Genomic DNA, 17,388 nt, shown 5'->3' with positions numbered 1-17,388 from the left:
CTTGCATGTGTCAGTTTATGAAGTGCCAAATTTCTTGAACATGAAGGGGGATCAGTGAGCTGTACCTGGTTACAAGTATGTTGATGAAGCCCTTGTCAGTGTGGAGTTTGGGAGAGATATTGTCTTTGATCCACTTGTAGATGGCCTGAGGGGAGGAGTCCGCTTTGATCTGCTTTAGCAGTTCCTTCTCCAGTTTCAGCAAGGGGAAAAGGAAACTCAGACCCTTCCCCTCCAGAATCTCCAGCATACGGTCCTTATTTTGGTCAATTTCTGAGCAACACAAAAACAACAGTTAAAGCCAACAAGATCTCAAAGATTGACTCCATTAATAAATATCACTGGTCCTGTTGTGCAAAACTCAGTGCACATAAAAATAAAATAATAGAAATAATGTTGTCAAAATCTTCTCTCTGGAACAACTCTGTTGATGTAACCAACAGGATTGGGAAAATAACATTAATCAATTTCATAGCTTACTAAAAATCAAATCCTTCCCAACAATATTTCCATATACCATTTCATTTAGAAATGACATTAAATGCATTGCGCAATGACATTTAATTTAGTCTTTAAACAAAAAAGGGCATTGTTACTTTGCCTTTTTTGTAGAATAGGGGTGATTGCATCTTCCAAGTGTATATCCTTGGTTTTAATATCCTTCAGCAGTGCCATGCTTGAGTTTGAAATTAACATTTTAGATCACATCCTTAGTAACACACACTGATAAGGAGGAGGAAAACATACCAGGAAGCATCTTTTGCATGTTAACCTTGCTCTGCTGGAAGAGATCTGTTAGCCACTCACGATCCTTGAGCTTGGAAGCTTGCTGCAGACACAGCAAGAAAAGAGGGAAGTGATTGCCATTCTCCAGGGGATGGGCCAGTTCTGCCACACTGACCAGCTCTGCGATGATGGCCCATGCTGCAAACTGGGCAAGGTAAGACTTAACCAGGGGAATGTCTACCTCAAGCGTAGGACACTGATCCAACACATTCAGAAGAGCCTGATGACAAAGACAGATTTTTAATGCATTTCGGTAGCCAACATGAAATAAACTTGAAAGTTGACGTGTCCTGTTGTGTGACATCCTATACTCAAAACTATTTTAAACAGCATTAGGTTTATTAGGGGTTTGAGCACAAAGTGCTGAAAACCTATTGTTTTAGGATTTTTATTATTATACCATAAAACTGATTGTGCAGACCAAATCGTAAGGCCTAGACTCTTGAAACTTTGGGGAATGGTAATGCTCCGGCTGGCTAGCCATTCGCATTGACTCCTGAACCATTTGTCCTAGAATCAAGATTCCCTTATATCATTGGCTCAAGACGAACAAAATATCTCTCCGATTTAATTTATGTCATGTCCCCGCATGGAGCCGGTGTGCATCTGTTTGTGTTTCTCTTTATCTCTCGCTCTTTTTGCTGTCATCTTAACATAGTCGCCATTGGTCCGGGGTCCTGTCAATCACTGTTAACAGAGTGATGTCACCGCCCTACTCTTGCCAATCTGAGCCGACCACATTGCCATAAAAAGCGCACCACAGCTAGCATGGCAGCTTCCTTGTTTACTTGCTCATTTGCTTATAGCTATTTACAACTCTGTCCTGTTATTGAACTCGCTAACATTAACTTTGTTAATGGCGTTGCCTCTTGTTGTGCGATTCATCGTCATCAAACTCGTTACTTGTAAAATTTAGTGTCATCACAGACGGGGAAAAGAGGACAGGTAAGAACTGTCACGTGATATAAATTGCGCAACACTTATGATCCTTGATTTTGTATAGATTCACTAGGCTTAGGGGCGAGTGCCACCCTCTGTAATTTTTATTCCTTGGATAGTTAGGGTAGTTTAGATAAGGCGTCGCTGACGCTAAAGACTTTTTCACAGTTTAGAGGTTTAAATTGGAAAACAATTTGGGGTTTGTTTTGTTTAGTTCTTTTCTTTTGAACCATCCATGTCCCTTTTCCCCTCCTTGCATAGTCTCTTTGTTAACGATTTGTATAGTATTTATATTGTAAATATTTCTTCTACACTTTATTTGCACTTACCATAGTCATTGTATATAATAAACGCATTTTCTTTTGGTACATCTTCGGTCTGTCCTTGCTTCCCAGCACTCAAATAGTTTACCATCTATCTTTTATTTAATGTTATACCCCTGTTACCCCTAGACACAAAGGGGGTCGTAACAATTTCCATCATAAAATTCTGCCATTTTGGATTTTCCACCAAACCTACTTTTTTCCAAAGTAGTCCTAGACAGTTTGCCCAATCGGAACCAAACAGTGCAGAAAGATTCTTTGATAATCAATTACTATCAAAAAAAGCTTCAACTTTCAATTCATCGTCGCAACAGCAGGACTATTTAAAATGAACTAGTGCAGACAAAAAGATGATTATAATTGGCGAAAATCTTAAAATATGATGACCAGTCTTTAATTACATCTTCATATGCACTTCTTACCCCCACTTGATCTTTTGAGATCTTCTCAACATTAAAAAAAAACTCATTTTATAACTCGCTTTGGATATAAGCATCTGCTAAAGACTAAATGCAAGTGTTAATGGACAACTACCTATATCAGTGTTTCTCAACTGGTGGGTCGCAGGTCTATTCGGACTGGGTCGCAATGACAGAACACTGCCACGTTTCTCCCACTGAAGATATTTCGGCGACCGCCCAAGTGATAGCCAATTTAGGACTGCCGAGGCAGATTTAATGATTCTCGCAATCAGCTAAAGGCTTCTCATCTGCACTTTCGCACAAGTGTAATGGAACCAGCTCGCGATCGTGATCTGCTCTTCTCTCTGGCGCACGTGCAACAACCGGGCTTCCCTCGATATTGCGGAGCGCAGACCTCAAAACTGATGTGACCAATTTCAATTCTAGTGAGACTTTTCTAGTCTAAAGCGTTACGGAGGAAGTCAAGTCAAACCTCTCAAACAGTAGGCAGCCCTGACATGCCAAACAGCACTGAGGAGGAAAAGAGCAACACTGTGCTATGCACTAATTTTTAATAAATACTATAATTTGTTATTATTACTTAAGACTAGCTACACTGACCTAACCATGGTAATGAGGAGCCTTTCCTCATGTATAATATGCATGTTCTGCTTGAATTATGTTTGAAATTAGGAAACAAACGGGATAATAATGGGCTCATAAGTAAATATGCTCTTCAATTTTTAAGAGAGAGAAAACTTCCTGTCGCTTTCGTTGACGTCAACAACAAAAATGTCACTTGATGCATGTCCTTGTACTTAAACCATGAACAAAACTATGCAACATAAAAGGAAATACGACCCAGGATACATTAAATACAGGTTACGTTTACACTATGGTGGGTCGCCACTTGATTTCCAATGTAAAATCTGGGTCCTGAAGCAAAACCAGTTGAGAACCACTGACCTATGTCACTTCTATGATCTGTGTCCCCTGCTAATAAACAGCATCTTTTGTGGAAGGAAAAAACAAACAAACTTCAAGACAACATACCTGCATAAAGTTCTCCCCAGTTATGAAGCCCTCGGTGCGCAGTGTATTGATGAGAGTGCTAGCCTGTTCCCGGTCTTCATCAGTCCGCTCCAGTGAACATAAGATGATCTTACTCAACATCTCTGGCAGGAAGTGTTTGGGAGCCCTCATATCTTTCACGCCACTGACTGCATCCTCCATGTTCTTGCTATTAAGATACTCAATCACAATGTTCTCCTGTGTTAACAAAACCAGTAATTGGTTAGAAAAGTTAAAATCTCCAACAACTACTTGTTTGAAGTGGTATGAAAGACAATCTATGCTCACAGTCATTTTTAGCAGTTCCTCTTTGGCAGGTGGTGGTTTCTTGATAGTCTTCTGAGGTTTCTCCTGGATCAGAGGAGGGTTGGTTTTCAAACCAAGCTGAGGCGGCTAAACAAACACAGAAGGATGGAAACATAAGCAATTACAAGAAACATGGACGCAAAAATGAAAAATAAGTACTAGAAGTAATGAAATGCTGAATTGCTACATTTACCATCAATCTGTGCCTTGAATGATCCGCTTATTAACGTCATGTTAAATGTTTTTTTTTATCATCATCATCATTACAGGCACATTATTTTTTTCCAAGTCAATGTTTTTATGTGTGTGCATGAGTTAGTGAGAGAGAGATCTATACCTGTCCAAGTGGTGGAGTCTGCGTGCGTGGAGGATGAGCACTAGGAGGAATCATGGTGGGAATCTGGGGCTGCAGTTTCGGCACTTGGTTTTTATTCAAAAGGAATGACTGAGCTGGTCTAAGGCTGATCTGTAAGAAAAGACAATTGAACAAAAAAAAAAAAACCCCACAAAGACTGTTAAGAGCAATTTCAAAGATTCAAATATTTGAGTTAATGTTGACATGCACTCTCTCATATCTCATAATCGCAGTCAGTGGACTAGCTGGTAGTTTAAGACTGAGGGACAGGCGAGAAGCATTGAGGAGGTAAAGGAAGACAAAAAATAAATAAATAAAAAAAAAGAATAAAGGAAGAAAACTGCCATCCAGTGGATTCCCTCAGAATAACATGTCTTTTTTTTAATAATCACAGGGTGCAAGATTTTTCAGTGTAACTCAGTGTTTAATGTGTCTTTCTGGTTTACCTCTTCTGCATTGAGCTGCCCCTTCTTGAAGCGTGGTGGCATGTCCTTAGACTGAACTTGCTGCTGGTTAGAATGGTTCTGGTTTTGATTGTGAAAATTCGGATTCTGTCCCTAAAGACATAAGATTACTACATTTGAATCTCCTAATAATTGAAAAGGTGATTAAGTGTTATGTTTGTGCTACTCAACCCTTTTTACTCACCTGGCTAGTCTTGATGAAAGGCTTCATTCCCAAGTCAAACTGTGACTGTGGTTGGGAAGCCATATGTCCACTGTGGCCATTGAAAAGTGGGTTCGTACGATGACGTCCTAGGGTAGGGGAAAATCTGTCCTGGATCACACCTGGACCAGTTCCTATTCCACTTCCTGCAGATATAAATCAGGTAATAAAAGACCCTGCCTATTTACCATCAGACTGTGCAGAGAAATGTTTCACAAACACAAGAAAAATGCCACACCTACCTGGCATCTGACCAAACATATCAGCCAATCCTCCAAGAGTTTCTCTGTCCAGTTTCATCCTGTTCGGCATGAAGGGGCCTTCTAGGAAAAAGTCCATTCTCATTCCCTGGTTCATAGGTGGAATGAAAACACCCAAATCCTTCAGAGGGAAAGAGAAGGAAAAAAAAAAAAATTTGTTTGTAGCTGCAGAGTCAGTCAAGAGATAACATTTGACTGCTTATGGAATGGAAGAAAAAACACCTCCACACAGACTCACCTTCACTGCATCTTGACGAATCTGGTTAATCGTCTTTGGTCCGTTGTCATTAAAAGCTTTGCGAGCAACCCAGTTGTTCTCTCTTAGCTCCACAGTATCCTGTAGTAGGAAACGAATCCTTGCAGGCAAATCCTTGTTGTTCATTAAGGATCGCATTCGGCCAAAGTACTGATCCATTAAAGACTGTGGGAATGCAGTGAATGAGAGAGCATACTTTAAACAGCACACAGCAAATCAATTCTGATAGTTTGAAATTACACTAAAGCTTCTCAAAGGCTGCATCATCCCCTTAAAACTGCTCCAGGACAATCATGTTTTCATCTTACTAGGTTTAGACTCATTCAAGAAAACCAGTCTAAAAGGCACTAAGTGAAAGACTGCTTCCTCAATGTCACATCTAATCATTGTCAGGCTGTTTCAAACAAGGCCAATTTCCAGCTGCAAGACCATGTTGGAAACGAGGCAGCATAAAGCAAAAAATTCAAGTGTCGGTTTCAACGAGACAATGTTGGAAAAAAAAGAAAGAAAAAAAGCCGAAACAGCAGGCCTTTCTATTGCGATGTTTGCTGCGCTCAAAACCAAATGAACGAATCTTATGAGCTGGTACTTTCAATGATTTTCTCCAAACAATTCGCCAACTCACGAGTTATTGGTTTGAATCAGTCTGACGAATCCTTCACTGAAAGAACTCAGTGAACCACAGCAGCTGAAATATGTCTGATTCACTTACGTCTTTACTCTGTCACGCCAAAATGAAACAAGAACCGTTTTGTGCAAAATTCAGTCATAACACCTGTTGTTCAAATGATAACATTGAGACAATTTTTGTAATAAATGGTTTTATAATTTTAAATTTGTATATATATATATATATAAAAAACACACACACACACACACACACACACACACACACACACACAGAGTACATTATAAATCACACATCACATATATAGGCCTATATACAGTATATATATAGGCCTATATACAGTATATATATATATATATATATATATATATATTTACAGTTCGGACCTCACAGCGACGCTTAGTTCAATCCAGCACTCAACCTAAAATGAGTTTGACATCCCTGGTTTAAACTCAATCATTATGATCCTTCAATATCATTTTAACACCTAGCAATGGGCAATCCACCAAGATCTAACCTTGTAAGGCAGTGTGATTCAACTGATGTACTTATGCGCTTTAAAGTGTATTAACTGCAACATGGTTTAAAATATTGGGCAAACATTTTTTTATTGCTCGTTTCAATCAATAGCCTATTTAAATAATAAAGTTTCCTTATTGCCTCACGGGTCATATTGTACCTTGGCTTTGTCATGGTCGAGTCTGGGCCCCACAGTCCTCATTATCTGACAGAGACACTCCAGATCCTCTCCCATGTCCTTGAGCTGGACCCTCTTCTTTTTCTCCAAAAGCTACAGATAAATGATCAACAGGCAGTGTAGAGAGTGAGGCTCATCAAAAATCACTGATTTGCCACTAACCAAGTCACATAATGGAGTTGAACTTATGGAGGGTGTAAAACTTGATCAGGATACACATACTGTTTTGATGCACTTATGAAGGATAGATTCATGGATGAGGTCGAGTTTGCCAAGTTCTCCAATGAATTTGATATTGCCAAGCATCTTGATCTTTGCAATGGCACGCTGCTCCTCCTCCTCAGAGGTGAGAGGGTTGTCTTGTTTGTCATAGACTAAATGAAAAGGCACATTTGAAATGTTGCAATAAAGTTGTACCTTGCAATACAGTACAAAACACATAGAAGGAATAATTACTCACTTTCAACATTTTTTGTACGGTTCTCAAACTCATCTTGAAGCTTGGTAATAAGAAGTCTTCTGAAAGTCTGTAGACAGACACAGTGTAAAAAGAATATGAAACAATACATAAATGGGCAAATAAGAAATAAGTGCTTTATAATTAAACAAAAAAAAAAAAAAAAAAAATAAAAAAAAAAAAAAAAAAAGAAATGCATGCTTTAATGCAATCTGCAATAATTCAGTGAGCTCAACTTTACTGTTGTATTTGTATCTGTTCTGAACTTCTGACCATAATTCAATGCAATCATTATTTTCCATTCAGTGAGTTCGGTAAAAAGGATTTGTTTTATAAGAATACACACAGCTCTCCCAGATTTAACTACCCTCATGAAATGAAGTCAAGCTATATAATGATCCATAGTGACATGCAGGAGTACTCACTGTGCTCTGCTTTTGAGATGACTGGATTTCAGTTGTAGGGCCGTCAAAGTTTGGTGCATCCTCTGCCAAACGCAGACATAGCTGAGCATAGAGTGAGCTGTATTTGGGCTCTTCTAGGGCTTTGTCTACAATCTACAGAAGAGATGACAAAATTAAAGCCACATCTCAGTGATACATTTCATCAGTGTTTATAGGTAAACTTTATTTTCTCAACGTATAAATCATAGCTGGGTCAATAGATTTGGCTCCAGTCCTCCACTCAGAAACTTCTGATGCATCTGCCCTGACAGACAGCAAAATGATCAAGGGGCACACAGACTCCCCGAACAGATGGAAAAATGATCAACGTTGCTCCTCCTAAACATAAAATCGCCTCACCAAAGATTGCATCCTAGTACCGGCTAGGATATAAACGAACCCTACATGTCAGTCTCAGTTGTTACATTACAAAGAGGTTTAACCTAAAACCCTGTCATTTATTATGAGACAAGATGAAAAATATTAGACACCACAACAGCCAGTAACAAAGGTACTTTAATACCACAAAAGCATCTTACCAGCAAGATGACTCCTTTGAGGACAAGTTTAGAGTCTACGCCCACATTGAGAAGCTCAAGGCATAGCTTGTCAAACTTTTCAGGGGTCAGTTTATTAAGTATGCTGAAAGAGAGAAGGAAAAGCAAAGAATTAAATTAAAACAAAGACCACAGTTTCACATTTAAAAACATCTGTGCTTATCTAAACTTGAAAACATCAGCTGATGCACCAAAAACACATTATGCTCAGAGCACAATGAACAAAAGAGCTTAAACATTCATGCTCCGCAAGAACACTCACCCTCTTACTTTCCTAAATATTGCATCATGTAGTTCTTTTTCATTGGAGGAGTTGACATCTCGTCTAGTGCTTCGTGAAGGAACCCATCTCTGAACGCTAGGCCCTGGGGTTTTCCCCAGGTACTCGCTAAAGAGAAACAGTGATTAGATTCTCTAAATCATTTTACAAAGCTGTACTGATCTCAAAATGCGCAGGAAGCCTTGACTTACCTGTTACCGACAGTCTTGGGATAGTGCTGAGGTGCACCCCTACCTCCTCCTCCGCCCGAAGAAGCACTAGAATAAAACAAAATTAGATCGTTATGCAGCTTCAGAATGCCTTTTGCACAATGACCACTATGCTCAACTGGCTAACAATGTATTCCAATTTTTGTGGGGGGGAAAGGGGCATAAACAGTTTCTAAAGACAGTTTAACAGTACAAAAAGAGTAGAAAAACATTAACTAGTGGACCTGTGGATATACCATGATTTTGATGGATCTTTAACCTGGTAATTAATAGGGCTGTGCAATAAGAACAAAAGAAAAAAAAAGTGATTGTAATTACATTTTAAAAATGCATCAGTATTCAATTCATTTCACAAGGGGGAAAAAATGTCTTTAAAAATGTCTGCATAAATTATAGATATTAACGTTGGCTATTTCTCTGTGCCTTTGTTTTTCTTTATTCACCTTCCCAATTTCTCTCTCACTGGAACCTTTTTTTGTGAACTGCATTCTGATTGGTTAAGATCTCAGTGCGCAAAAGATGTGCACTACCAGAATTTCAAATTAAACAATTCTTAGTTAAAAAAACAAATAATTGCAGCTTGCTGTAATTTAGAAATGGCACATGATTGTATCATGCTTTGTGATTAATTGCACAGCCCTAGTATATACGATAAAGGTTACAAAAGAAAGTAAATTCCTCAAATTCATAAATCCCTCACAGTTCTCAAACTGCTACCGCTTATATAAAAAACATGGTTCTAACAAGTCTTGGGAGTCTCCATACAAGCCTATCTGCACATGTTAAAACACTAAAAAGTTAAACACCACCTCCCCTGTAATCTAAAGTAAACTGCATCTTGTAGATGATTGCTTCAATGTTCAAAGATGATCAATAATTTCAATATCACACTAAAAACATCCTCTTAAAAAGTCAGGCAAATTTTTTACCCCTCTGTCATGAGTTAAGTTAAATCGATTGAAATGTCCACTCCGATTGGTGCAGCGTCAACGCAGATGCTCGGGTCTAAAACGCAACTGAACCAGTGTGCGATAGAAAGAAATGCCAGTCATTAAACAATGTTCACAGTGTTCAATGTGAGAGTAGGCCAACACACAGATTGTCTTGACCTGAAAAGCTTCTAACATTGGGACAGTCCAATTTAAATCGGGTGCCTCAAACTTAAGTCTGATGCTGAACAAAGATTGATATAAATACATTTCTACAAAAGTAATTCTCTATAACACTCTTAGATATGCTATTTCAGACATACAACATCAAACAAGACTAAAAGATACAGAAGGTTAAAGGAATAGTTCACCCAAAAACATCTGGCCATTGCAGTCTCTAGGCATGATCAAGATGTCAAACTTGATATCACTTCCTAGTGCTAGATGCATATGCAGCACGCTAGATAGTGCTAGAAAGTGCAATTGAGCTTAAAATCATGAAAACCAAGTAGACTGCTGGGGCCGGATTCACGAAACGTTCTTAAATTTCTTCTTAACTACAATTTTCTTAATTTCTAACTTAAGAAAAAAAGTTACAAATATGTTGTATTCCCCAAAAAAACTGTTCTTATCTTTTTTTCTTAAGAACAAACTTAAGCAGCATTCAAATTCTCTGAAAAAATGTTTGTAAAAATAGCTGTAAATAACATCTTAAAAGTTAGGATAACCTCACAGTTGTCTTAAATCCTAAAAGGTAAGATGTATAATTAATTTACTGGGTTTTTCATGTTGAGTCAAGTCACAATGGGCTGTTTACATAGAAATGTGATTTTAGACCAAAAAAGTTTGACTGTTTTGTGTTTAATTATATTTTCATTTTCAGCTTGTAAACCATGTAAATGTTATCACCAAATTCAAACAATAAATGTTGTTTTGAAGCTTCTTAATGTGGTGACCAATCATGCTTATTCAAACGGATGCACTGCATATAGCTCTCTCTCTCCGTGATCCACCACCCCTGGAGTCACGAGTGACTCCAGCCAGGTCTCCTAAGCAACCAAATTCACCCAGTTGCTAGGGAGGGTAGAGTCACATGAGGTAACCTCCTCGTGGTCGCTATGTGGTTCGCTCTCGGTGGGGCACATGGCGAGTTGTGCGTGGATGCCACGGAGAATAGCGTGAAGCCTCCACACACGCTATGTCTGCGCGGTAACGCGCTCAACAAGCCACATGATAAGATGCACAGATTGATGGTCTCAGACGCAGAGGCAACTGAGATTAGTTCTAAGCCACCTGGATTGAGGCGAGTTACTATGCCACCACGAGGACTTCGGGCATTCCAAATTTGGGAGAGAAAAATTAAAAAAGCTGTGACTCTTTTTCTCCCTCTATCCACATCCCTATCGGAGTTGGCCACAGCGGAGACAGCCTCTGCCATCCTTTCCCATTTACCCGCCTCTTAATTTCCGACGTGATATCAAGCTTCCCAAGGAGAACTTTTTCCTTTTAGTAATTTCCTCAGCAATAACATCCAGCTCTTGTAGATATTGTTTCTTTTCTTTTCCTCCATGTCAAATTAAGTTATCAAATGGTTAGCAGCAAGCAAATTCTCATATGATGGCTAATGTCATTAAACATCTCACACACTTTACATTTAAAAAAAAAAAAAAAAGTATCATGAGGTGCTTGCTACTCAAAATTTATCATTACAATTTACCAGTGTTGAAGTATTGAATTTGTTGTAGGCTATTAGACAAGGCAAGTCCATGAGCAGGCTGATCAGACAATGTCAAAGCCTGTCTTTCTATTCTTAAGAAAAAAAATTAAGATGTTCTTAAGAAAATATTGGAGAGCTTAAGAATTTTTCAGGAATTGCACTTAGGAAAGTTCTTAGGATAAATTATAAGACGTTCGTAATAACTTTCTTAAGCACATTTTTGTGAATCCGGCCCCTGATCTCAAGATTTATAGTGGAAACATTAGCTATATTTTGGGCTGTTATCAAAAATCTATTGGATCACTTCAGAAGACATTGATTAAGCCACTGGTGTCATATGGATTACTTTTATACTGTGTTTATGTGCTTTCTGAAGATTCAAAGTTCTGGCACCCATTCACTTGTATTGTATGGACCTACAGAGCTGAAATATTCTTCTAAAAATATTCACTTATGTTCTGCAGAAGATAGAAAGTCTTACACATCTAGGTATGTGGGGTCGTAAATGATGAGAATTTTCATTTTTGGGTGAACTATCCCTTCAAATATGCTGTTCTTCTGCATTGACGGGTAACAAATTGAGAGAGATTGGTAGACAAAAGAATTGGCCATTGTATGTGATTTCAACGTACCTGAAACGAGAAGCCCCCCCTTCTGCAATCACACTCTCCACTTTGGCGGCTTGACAACGAAGAATCTTCAAAAGAATAATAATAGAAGGGCGGGGTGGAGAAATCCGAACTGTACGAGAAAGAATTAAGAAAATACAAAAGGAAAATGAGAAAACACCATTGCATTGTTCAAAAACACTGGGAACTGGAGATACTAGTTCGATTACTCATGTACTGATTTCCTCTTCTTCTAAAAATAAAAATACCTTGCCCATAAGCAGAGAAACAGATGGAATAAGCTTTTTTTTTTTTTTAATTTTATAGTACAACTATTTGGTTCAACGTTTTACCTCCTCTCATGACAAAAGAGGCCGAACCTTTAGCTTGATCGCAATAACGAATGACAAAGAAAGGCCAACAAACAACGTCTGATACATATCCCACTCATGCTCTGTAAACCTAAAAATGTCTTAAATAAAAGCAAATGTACAAACAATATCTAGTTAAATCGAAATAAATTTTTTAATATCACAACTTCACCTGATGTAATAGCTTTGGCATAACAGCTAGTTAGCATGCTATCTTTCGTCCCATATGACGTTTCTCATGTTTAGGGACACAGCGAGAGACCACAACTGGTAAATATAAAGCCGTCCACCGCCAAAAATGTATGCTAAATTATTATATTAACGGTGATATTAACAGAAAACGATCTCAGGTGTTTGTTCTGTAACGCCGCCATTTTCTGCAGTCACGCACTCAAAATAGCAGCCATTTTACCTAGTGCTAAAGACAAGAAAACTTACCTTTACTAAGACAACCTCAGTTTTGTTTGTGGTTTTGTTCTTCAAAAAGAGAAAGAAGGTTATAAAAAAAAAAAAAAAAAAAAAAAAATACAGATGTGTATTTCAGAGTATTTAAACTGTAACCGGTCAGACAGATCGCAGCTTACTGAAGGTGAAAAATGTTGTGCACAAGCCACCTCCTGACTGACTGACGTCACACAGGAACTCGATCGGTATTTGTCGGGACTTAGCTTTAGTTTTCCGCATGCGAACATCATTGCCTACAGTTAATTTGAAATTGTATTAATTTTCTCATGTTTTTAATTGTGTTAATATTGCACTTATTTATTCTTACATATGTTTATTTCTGTATTAATTATTTACATTTATTTATTTTCATATGTAGCCTACTTATTATTTAATTAATTTATTTCTGTATTTATTTATTTATATTATCAGGGATGGTCTCCCAAAGTTTTAGGGCGTTTTCTCACCTGGCTCGTTTGGAGAATTAGTTTCTAAACCTGGTGCGTTTTCTCCCTTAGTTCAGTTCGTTTAGGCATATACACTGCGATCACTGTGGATCCGCACCTAAAGACCATCTGAGGTCTTTCCCACTGATGGAACTAAAGCCTGTTTTAGGTAGGCCTACTTTTATCTGGAACTTGTACTTTTCATTGTTTTCGCACATGAGGAACTATAGTTCTTCTTAGCCATTTAGAGGGACATTTTAGCTCCTACTCAGTAGGTACTCCAGAAGAAAGGCTGCAACTTGTGATTGGTCAGTATGATGCACAAAGCAATGAGAAACGCGAAGAGTGAGCAGCTGCCATGAGTAAACAAACTAATTAGCTGCTAGCCTGCTACTTAGAAGAGTGCGCAAATTTTCCAATTCCCTTAACAGAAACAAAAAATATTGAATGAGTATCGCCTAGTTTCACATATAATGTGTGTATGAGCTGCTGCATGACCTCAGCGGAAGATGTGCTTTGAGTTTTCATCGCATTTGTGACTATATAGAAAATAATGTGATTTCTGGATTAACACATTGATTTTTTTTCTGGCATAACGGACATAAATCAGTAGTGTGGAAAGCATACACAGTGTTTCGTTCCATCCTTTTAGGAAACCAAGGTTGCAGTCATAACCAGAGTGTTCCCTTTCAAGTCGGTCACTTTGACACTGTGTCAGTTGTTGATGCTATGGGAATAATGGGAATTGAATCGCACTGTGCTACTGATTCACACGCACAAGGCAACGCCTACTGGCCATTAGGATAGTTGAAAGATGTTTACATAGTCTCACCACATATTGAACAATAGGAAAGAAGAAAGGCAAACTCAAAAACCAAACCTGGTTAGATATATAACAATGACACTAGCCATGCTGGGTAGAAGTTACATCCGCACAGCAGTGAAGAAATTAACTTAAAACGGTCATAGACAGACAAAATAAATAATTCTACTAGCCCACAGCAAAGGTGTTAGGAGAAGCCCAGCATGCAGCCAGTGAGAAAGTCTTTGCTTGGAGAAGGCCAAACCTTTTGAGCAGGCTCCAGAGCAGACAAAGTACTGATTCGTCAGCCTGAATTGACTCGTATGGTCAATGTACATGCGCAGCGCACTTACAGGGCAGAGCATGTGCAGTCTCTGTGCCTCGTTTGATGAAAATGGAGAAGGAGAGAAAGCATGTAAGTTTACTGCCTGAGCTATGAAGGGAGAGCAAAAAACTTGGGCACATAACCCTACCCACTCTAGAACAGCTTTTGACAAGCCGGGTCTGAATTCTAAGCAGTAATCATGGACGACAGGGCCTAAAGATCCCCAATATGTTTGACTGAAGCCAAGCAAGTACAGCACAGTCTTCAAAGAGAATAAGCACAAGCTTACTGCATCAAATGGCTCAAACAGGGAACCTATAAGCGCATTCAGTACAAGTTCTCAACTGGGACGGAAGCGGGGCAAAAGGGTCTCAGCCGTCTCGCACCTCGCCAGAATTTAATGACCAATGAGTGTTTTCCAAGACAAACCACCCAAAGGAGACATGGCCCTTCACTATGGTAGCGACATACACTTTGAGCTTGGATGGAGTGAGTCCTGCATCCAAACGCTGCAAAATCTTGCAAAAGTGTTTTATGGTATGCACAGGGCAATGCGCTGGGTCCTCACCTTGGAAGAAACACCAGTCAGTGAAAACTCGCCACTTCAAGCCATATAGCCGCCTCAATGAGGGGGCTCTGGCCTGTAATAGTTGAGCACTGACTGTGCCAGTCTAACTGTGTCAGATGAGCGCCGTATAGGGGCCAGACATGAAGTCTCCACAGCTCCAGTTGGAGATGCTAGATTATGCCCTGGCTTGCAAGAGCAGATCCATCCATAAAGGAATTTCCAATGGGAGAGCATCCAAAAGCTGTTGGTGTAGCAAGTGGAGGGAAGATAGGGTGTGAGACAGGGTGTCCAAGCCCAGTGGAGCCTGTCATAGAGTACCAAAGGAGACAATGCATGGTCTCCAGGGCCACAACTGCAGTGTTTTCCATGCAAATCAGACCGTGAACCTGCAAGAGTGTTCAAAAAGTTCTCAGAGCCACTACAAGCAGTTCGAGGTGATTTATGTACCACCTGTCCAGGTGCCGAAGACTGGAGAATGGTTACACAGGGCTTCCCGGCCTGTGTTGGACGTATCCGTGGTGACAACTTTCTATCTGGCCATTCGGCAGAGTGTAACACCCTCCCCAGAGGGGTTATGGCAAAGTGACTGTCAAACCCCAAAACCACTGGAACTGTCATAGCGGGAGAGCTACTCTCTGCTTTTTGTGTTTAAGTTTGTATTGTGACATTGCAGTCATCTAGCATGGTTTCAATAACAGTAAAAACAGGCATCGAAGTGACCTGTGACATGACATAAATTCGTTCCAAATCAAATCAAACCAAATCAAATCAAATTAAATCAAATCACTTTTATTGTCACACAACCATATACACAAGTGCAATGGTGTGTGAAATTCTTGGGTGCAGTTCCGAGCAACATAGCAGTCATGACCGTTGTGGGTGGTGCTATTGCCGTACCAGGCGGAGATGCAGCCAGTCAGGATGCTCTCTACAGTGAAGGTGTAGAACCGTGTGAGGATGTGGCGGTTCATTCCAAACTTCCTCAGCCTTCTCAGGAAGAAGAGGCACTGATGAGCCTTCTTCACAATGACTTCAGTGTGGATGGACCATGTGAGTTCCTCAGTGATGTGGACACCCAGGAACTTGAAGCTGCTGACTCTCTCCACTGGTGCTCCATTGATGGTGATGGGACTGTGTTCTCTGTCTTTTCTTCTGAAGTCCACCACAAGCTCCTTTGTCTTACTGACATTGAGGGAGAGGTTGTGCTCCTGACACCAGTGTGTCAGAGTGTGCACCTCCTCTCTGTAGGCTGTTTCATCATTGTCAGTGATCAGACCTACCACTGTCGTGTCATCAGCAAACTTAATGATGGCATTGGAGCTATGTGTTGCCACACAGTCATGTGTGTACATAGAATACAAGAGTGGGCTGAGAACACAGCCCTGCGGGGCTCCAGTGTTGAGGGTCAGTGATGAGGAGATGTTGCTGCCTATTCTAACCACCTGGCATCTGCTTGACAGGAAGTCCAGGATCCAGCTGCACAGCGAGCTGTTTAAGCCCAACTCGTAACAACTGGGAAACTGTGAGGGCTGCTTAGGCGACATGAAGACGAAATCTACATGTTGTGACATGGCAGTCTCCTGGCATGTCGTCAACAATAATAAAAACAGGGTGAACCGTTCTGTTACAGAGGAGATGTCACACTCTCATGCCTAGCTTAAAATGGTGGGGAAAACGAGAAGCGAATTCCTGACAAATTTAGTGAGGGGTGTCACTTCACAGACACCGGGCCGCCCATAGACCTGCTAGTCCCCTGAGCAGAGACTTTGGTAGCTGGAGCGTCAGTTCGTTGTGCGGTGTGTTTAACAAGCACCGTGAAGGCTGCTCGTCCAGCCTGGGAAAGAACAGCACCGGCAGTGAAACTCGAAGGTGCACCAACACAGTGAACACCATTCATCCTTTTTTTTTTTTTTTTTATCCCTGACATCCTCACCACTGGCAAACTTGAACGATCAAAATCGCCACATGTGCACTGAAGAGGCGAGGCTGCTGGAGATAGAGAAGAGAGGCATGGATAAACGTCAGCGATATAAACCCATCACTGCTTTAAAAAACACATTAAACCAGCTTTCACATTTGGTTTGCTGGTCTTAGCTGGTTTATGAGGGTCTTGCTAGTTTTCCAGCCTGGCCAAGCTGGTCTTCAGCTGTTTAACCAGTTGGCCAGCTGGTCTCCTATCCTGACCAGCTGAGAAACTGCAAAAAAAACACAACAAACACACACACACACAAAACAACCAACTTAAACTGGTTTATTTTTCCTCTTAAAAAGATAAATGAGATATTATTTTTGCATACATGGTACATAGCTCCATATTAGGCCCATAGTGTATTAAATTAGTATTTTCTTGATATTTAGAGCCTTTTCTAAATAAAATGGAGATATTGTAATGTGTGTATGCCATTAAGAGAACGTGAATACGTTATTAGTTTATCTAGCTTCATGGAGTGTTTTTGGTAGTTCTCCTTGAGAATAAAAGTCACTCTTTTGCTCTGTTCAGACAAGTGGTATTTATTGAAGATCATTATATGGTGTCAGAAGCACTTG

At 39.8% G+C, this 17,388-nt stretch overlaps 1 protein-coding gene across 1 annotated transcript in view; it reads right to left on the bottom strand.

Annotated features, from left to right (window-relative positions):
* The window catches only part of LOC127416721 (eukaryotic translation initiation factor 4 gamma 2-like), a 162,770-nt gene that overhangs the window by 2,123 nt on the left and 143,259 nt on the right, over positions 1-17,388 (bottom strand). Inside the window, exons 4-20 of the mRNA XM_051656220.1 lie at positions 11,910-12,018; positions 8,614-8,679; positions 8,405-8,530; positions 8,125-8,227; positions 7,568-7,699; positions 7,146-7,212; positions 6,908-7,059; positions 6,668-6,778; positions 5,343-5,525; positions 5,087-5,225; positions 4,827-4,990; positions 4,625-4,735; positions 4,161-4,289; positions 3,806-3,910; positions 3,500-3,715; positions 745-1,003; positions 66-270 (exon numbers count right to left, since the gene is read on the bottom strand). Of these exons, the coding sequence (XP_051512180.1) occupies positions 66-270; positions 745-1,003; positions 3,500-3,715; positions 3,806-3,910; positions 4,161-4,289; positions 4,625-4,735; positions 4,827-4,990; positions 5,087-5,225; positions 5,343-5,525; positions 6,668-6,778; positions 6,908-7,059; positions 7,146-7,212; positions 7,568-7,699; positions 8,125-8,227; positions 8,405-8,530; positions 8,614-8,679; positions 11,910-12,018 (2,377 nt within the window). The remainder of the gene's footprint in view (positions 1-65; positions 271-744; positions 1,004-3,499; positions 3,716-3,805; positions 3,911-4,160; positions 4,290-4,624; positions 4,736-4,826; positions 4,991-5,086; positions 5,226-5,342; positions 5,526-6,667; positions 6,779-6,907; positions 7,060-7,145; positions 7,213-7,567; positions 7,700-8,124; positions 8,228-8,404; positions 8,531-8,613; positions 8,680-11,909; positions 12,019-17,388) is intronic.

Source organism: Myxocyprinus asiaticus, chromosome 26 (genome assembly GCF_019703515.2).
Source record: "Myxocyprinus asiaticus isolate MX2 ecotype Aquarium Trade chromosome 26, UBuf_Myxa_2, whole genome shotgun sequence".
Lineage (NCBI taxonomy): Eukaryota > Metazoa > Chordata > Actinopteri > Cypriniformes > Catostomidae > Myxocyprinus > Myxocyprinus asiaticus.
This window is presented reverse-complemented; position numbering and strand designations above follow the sequence as displayed.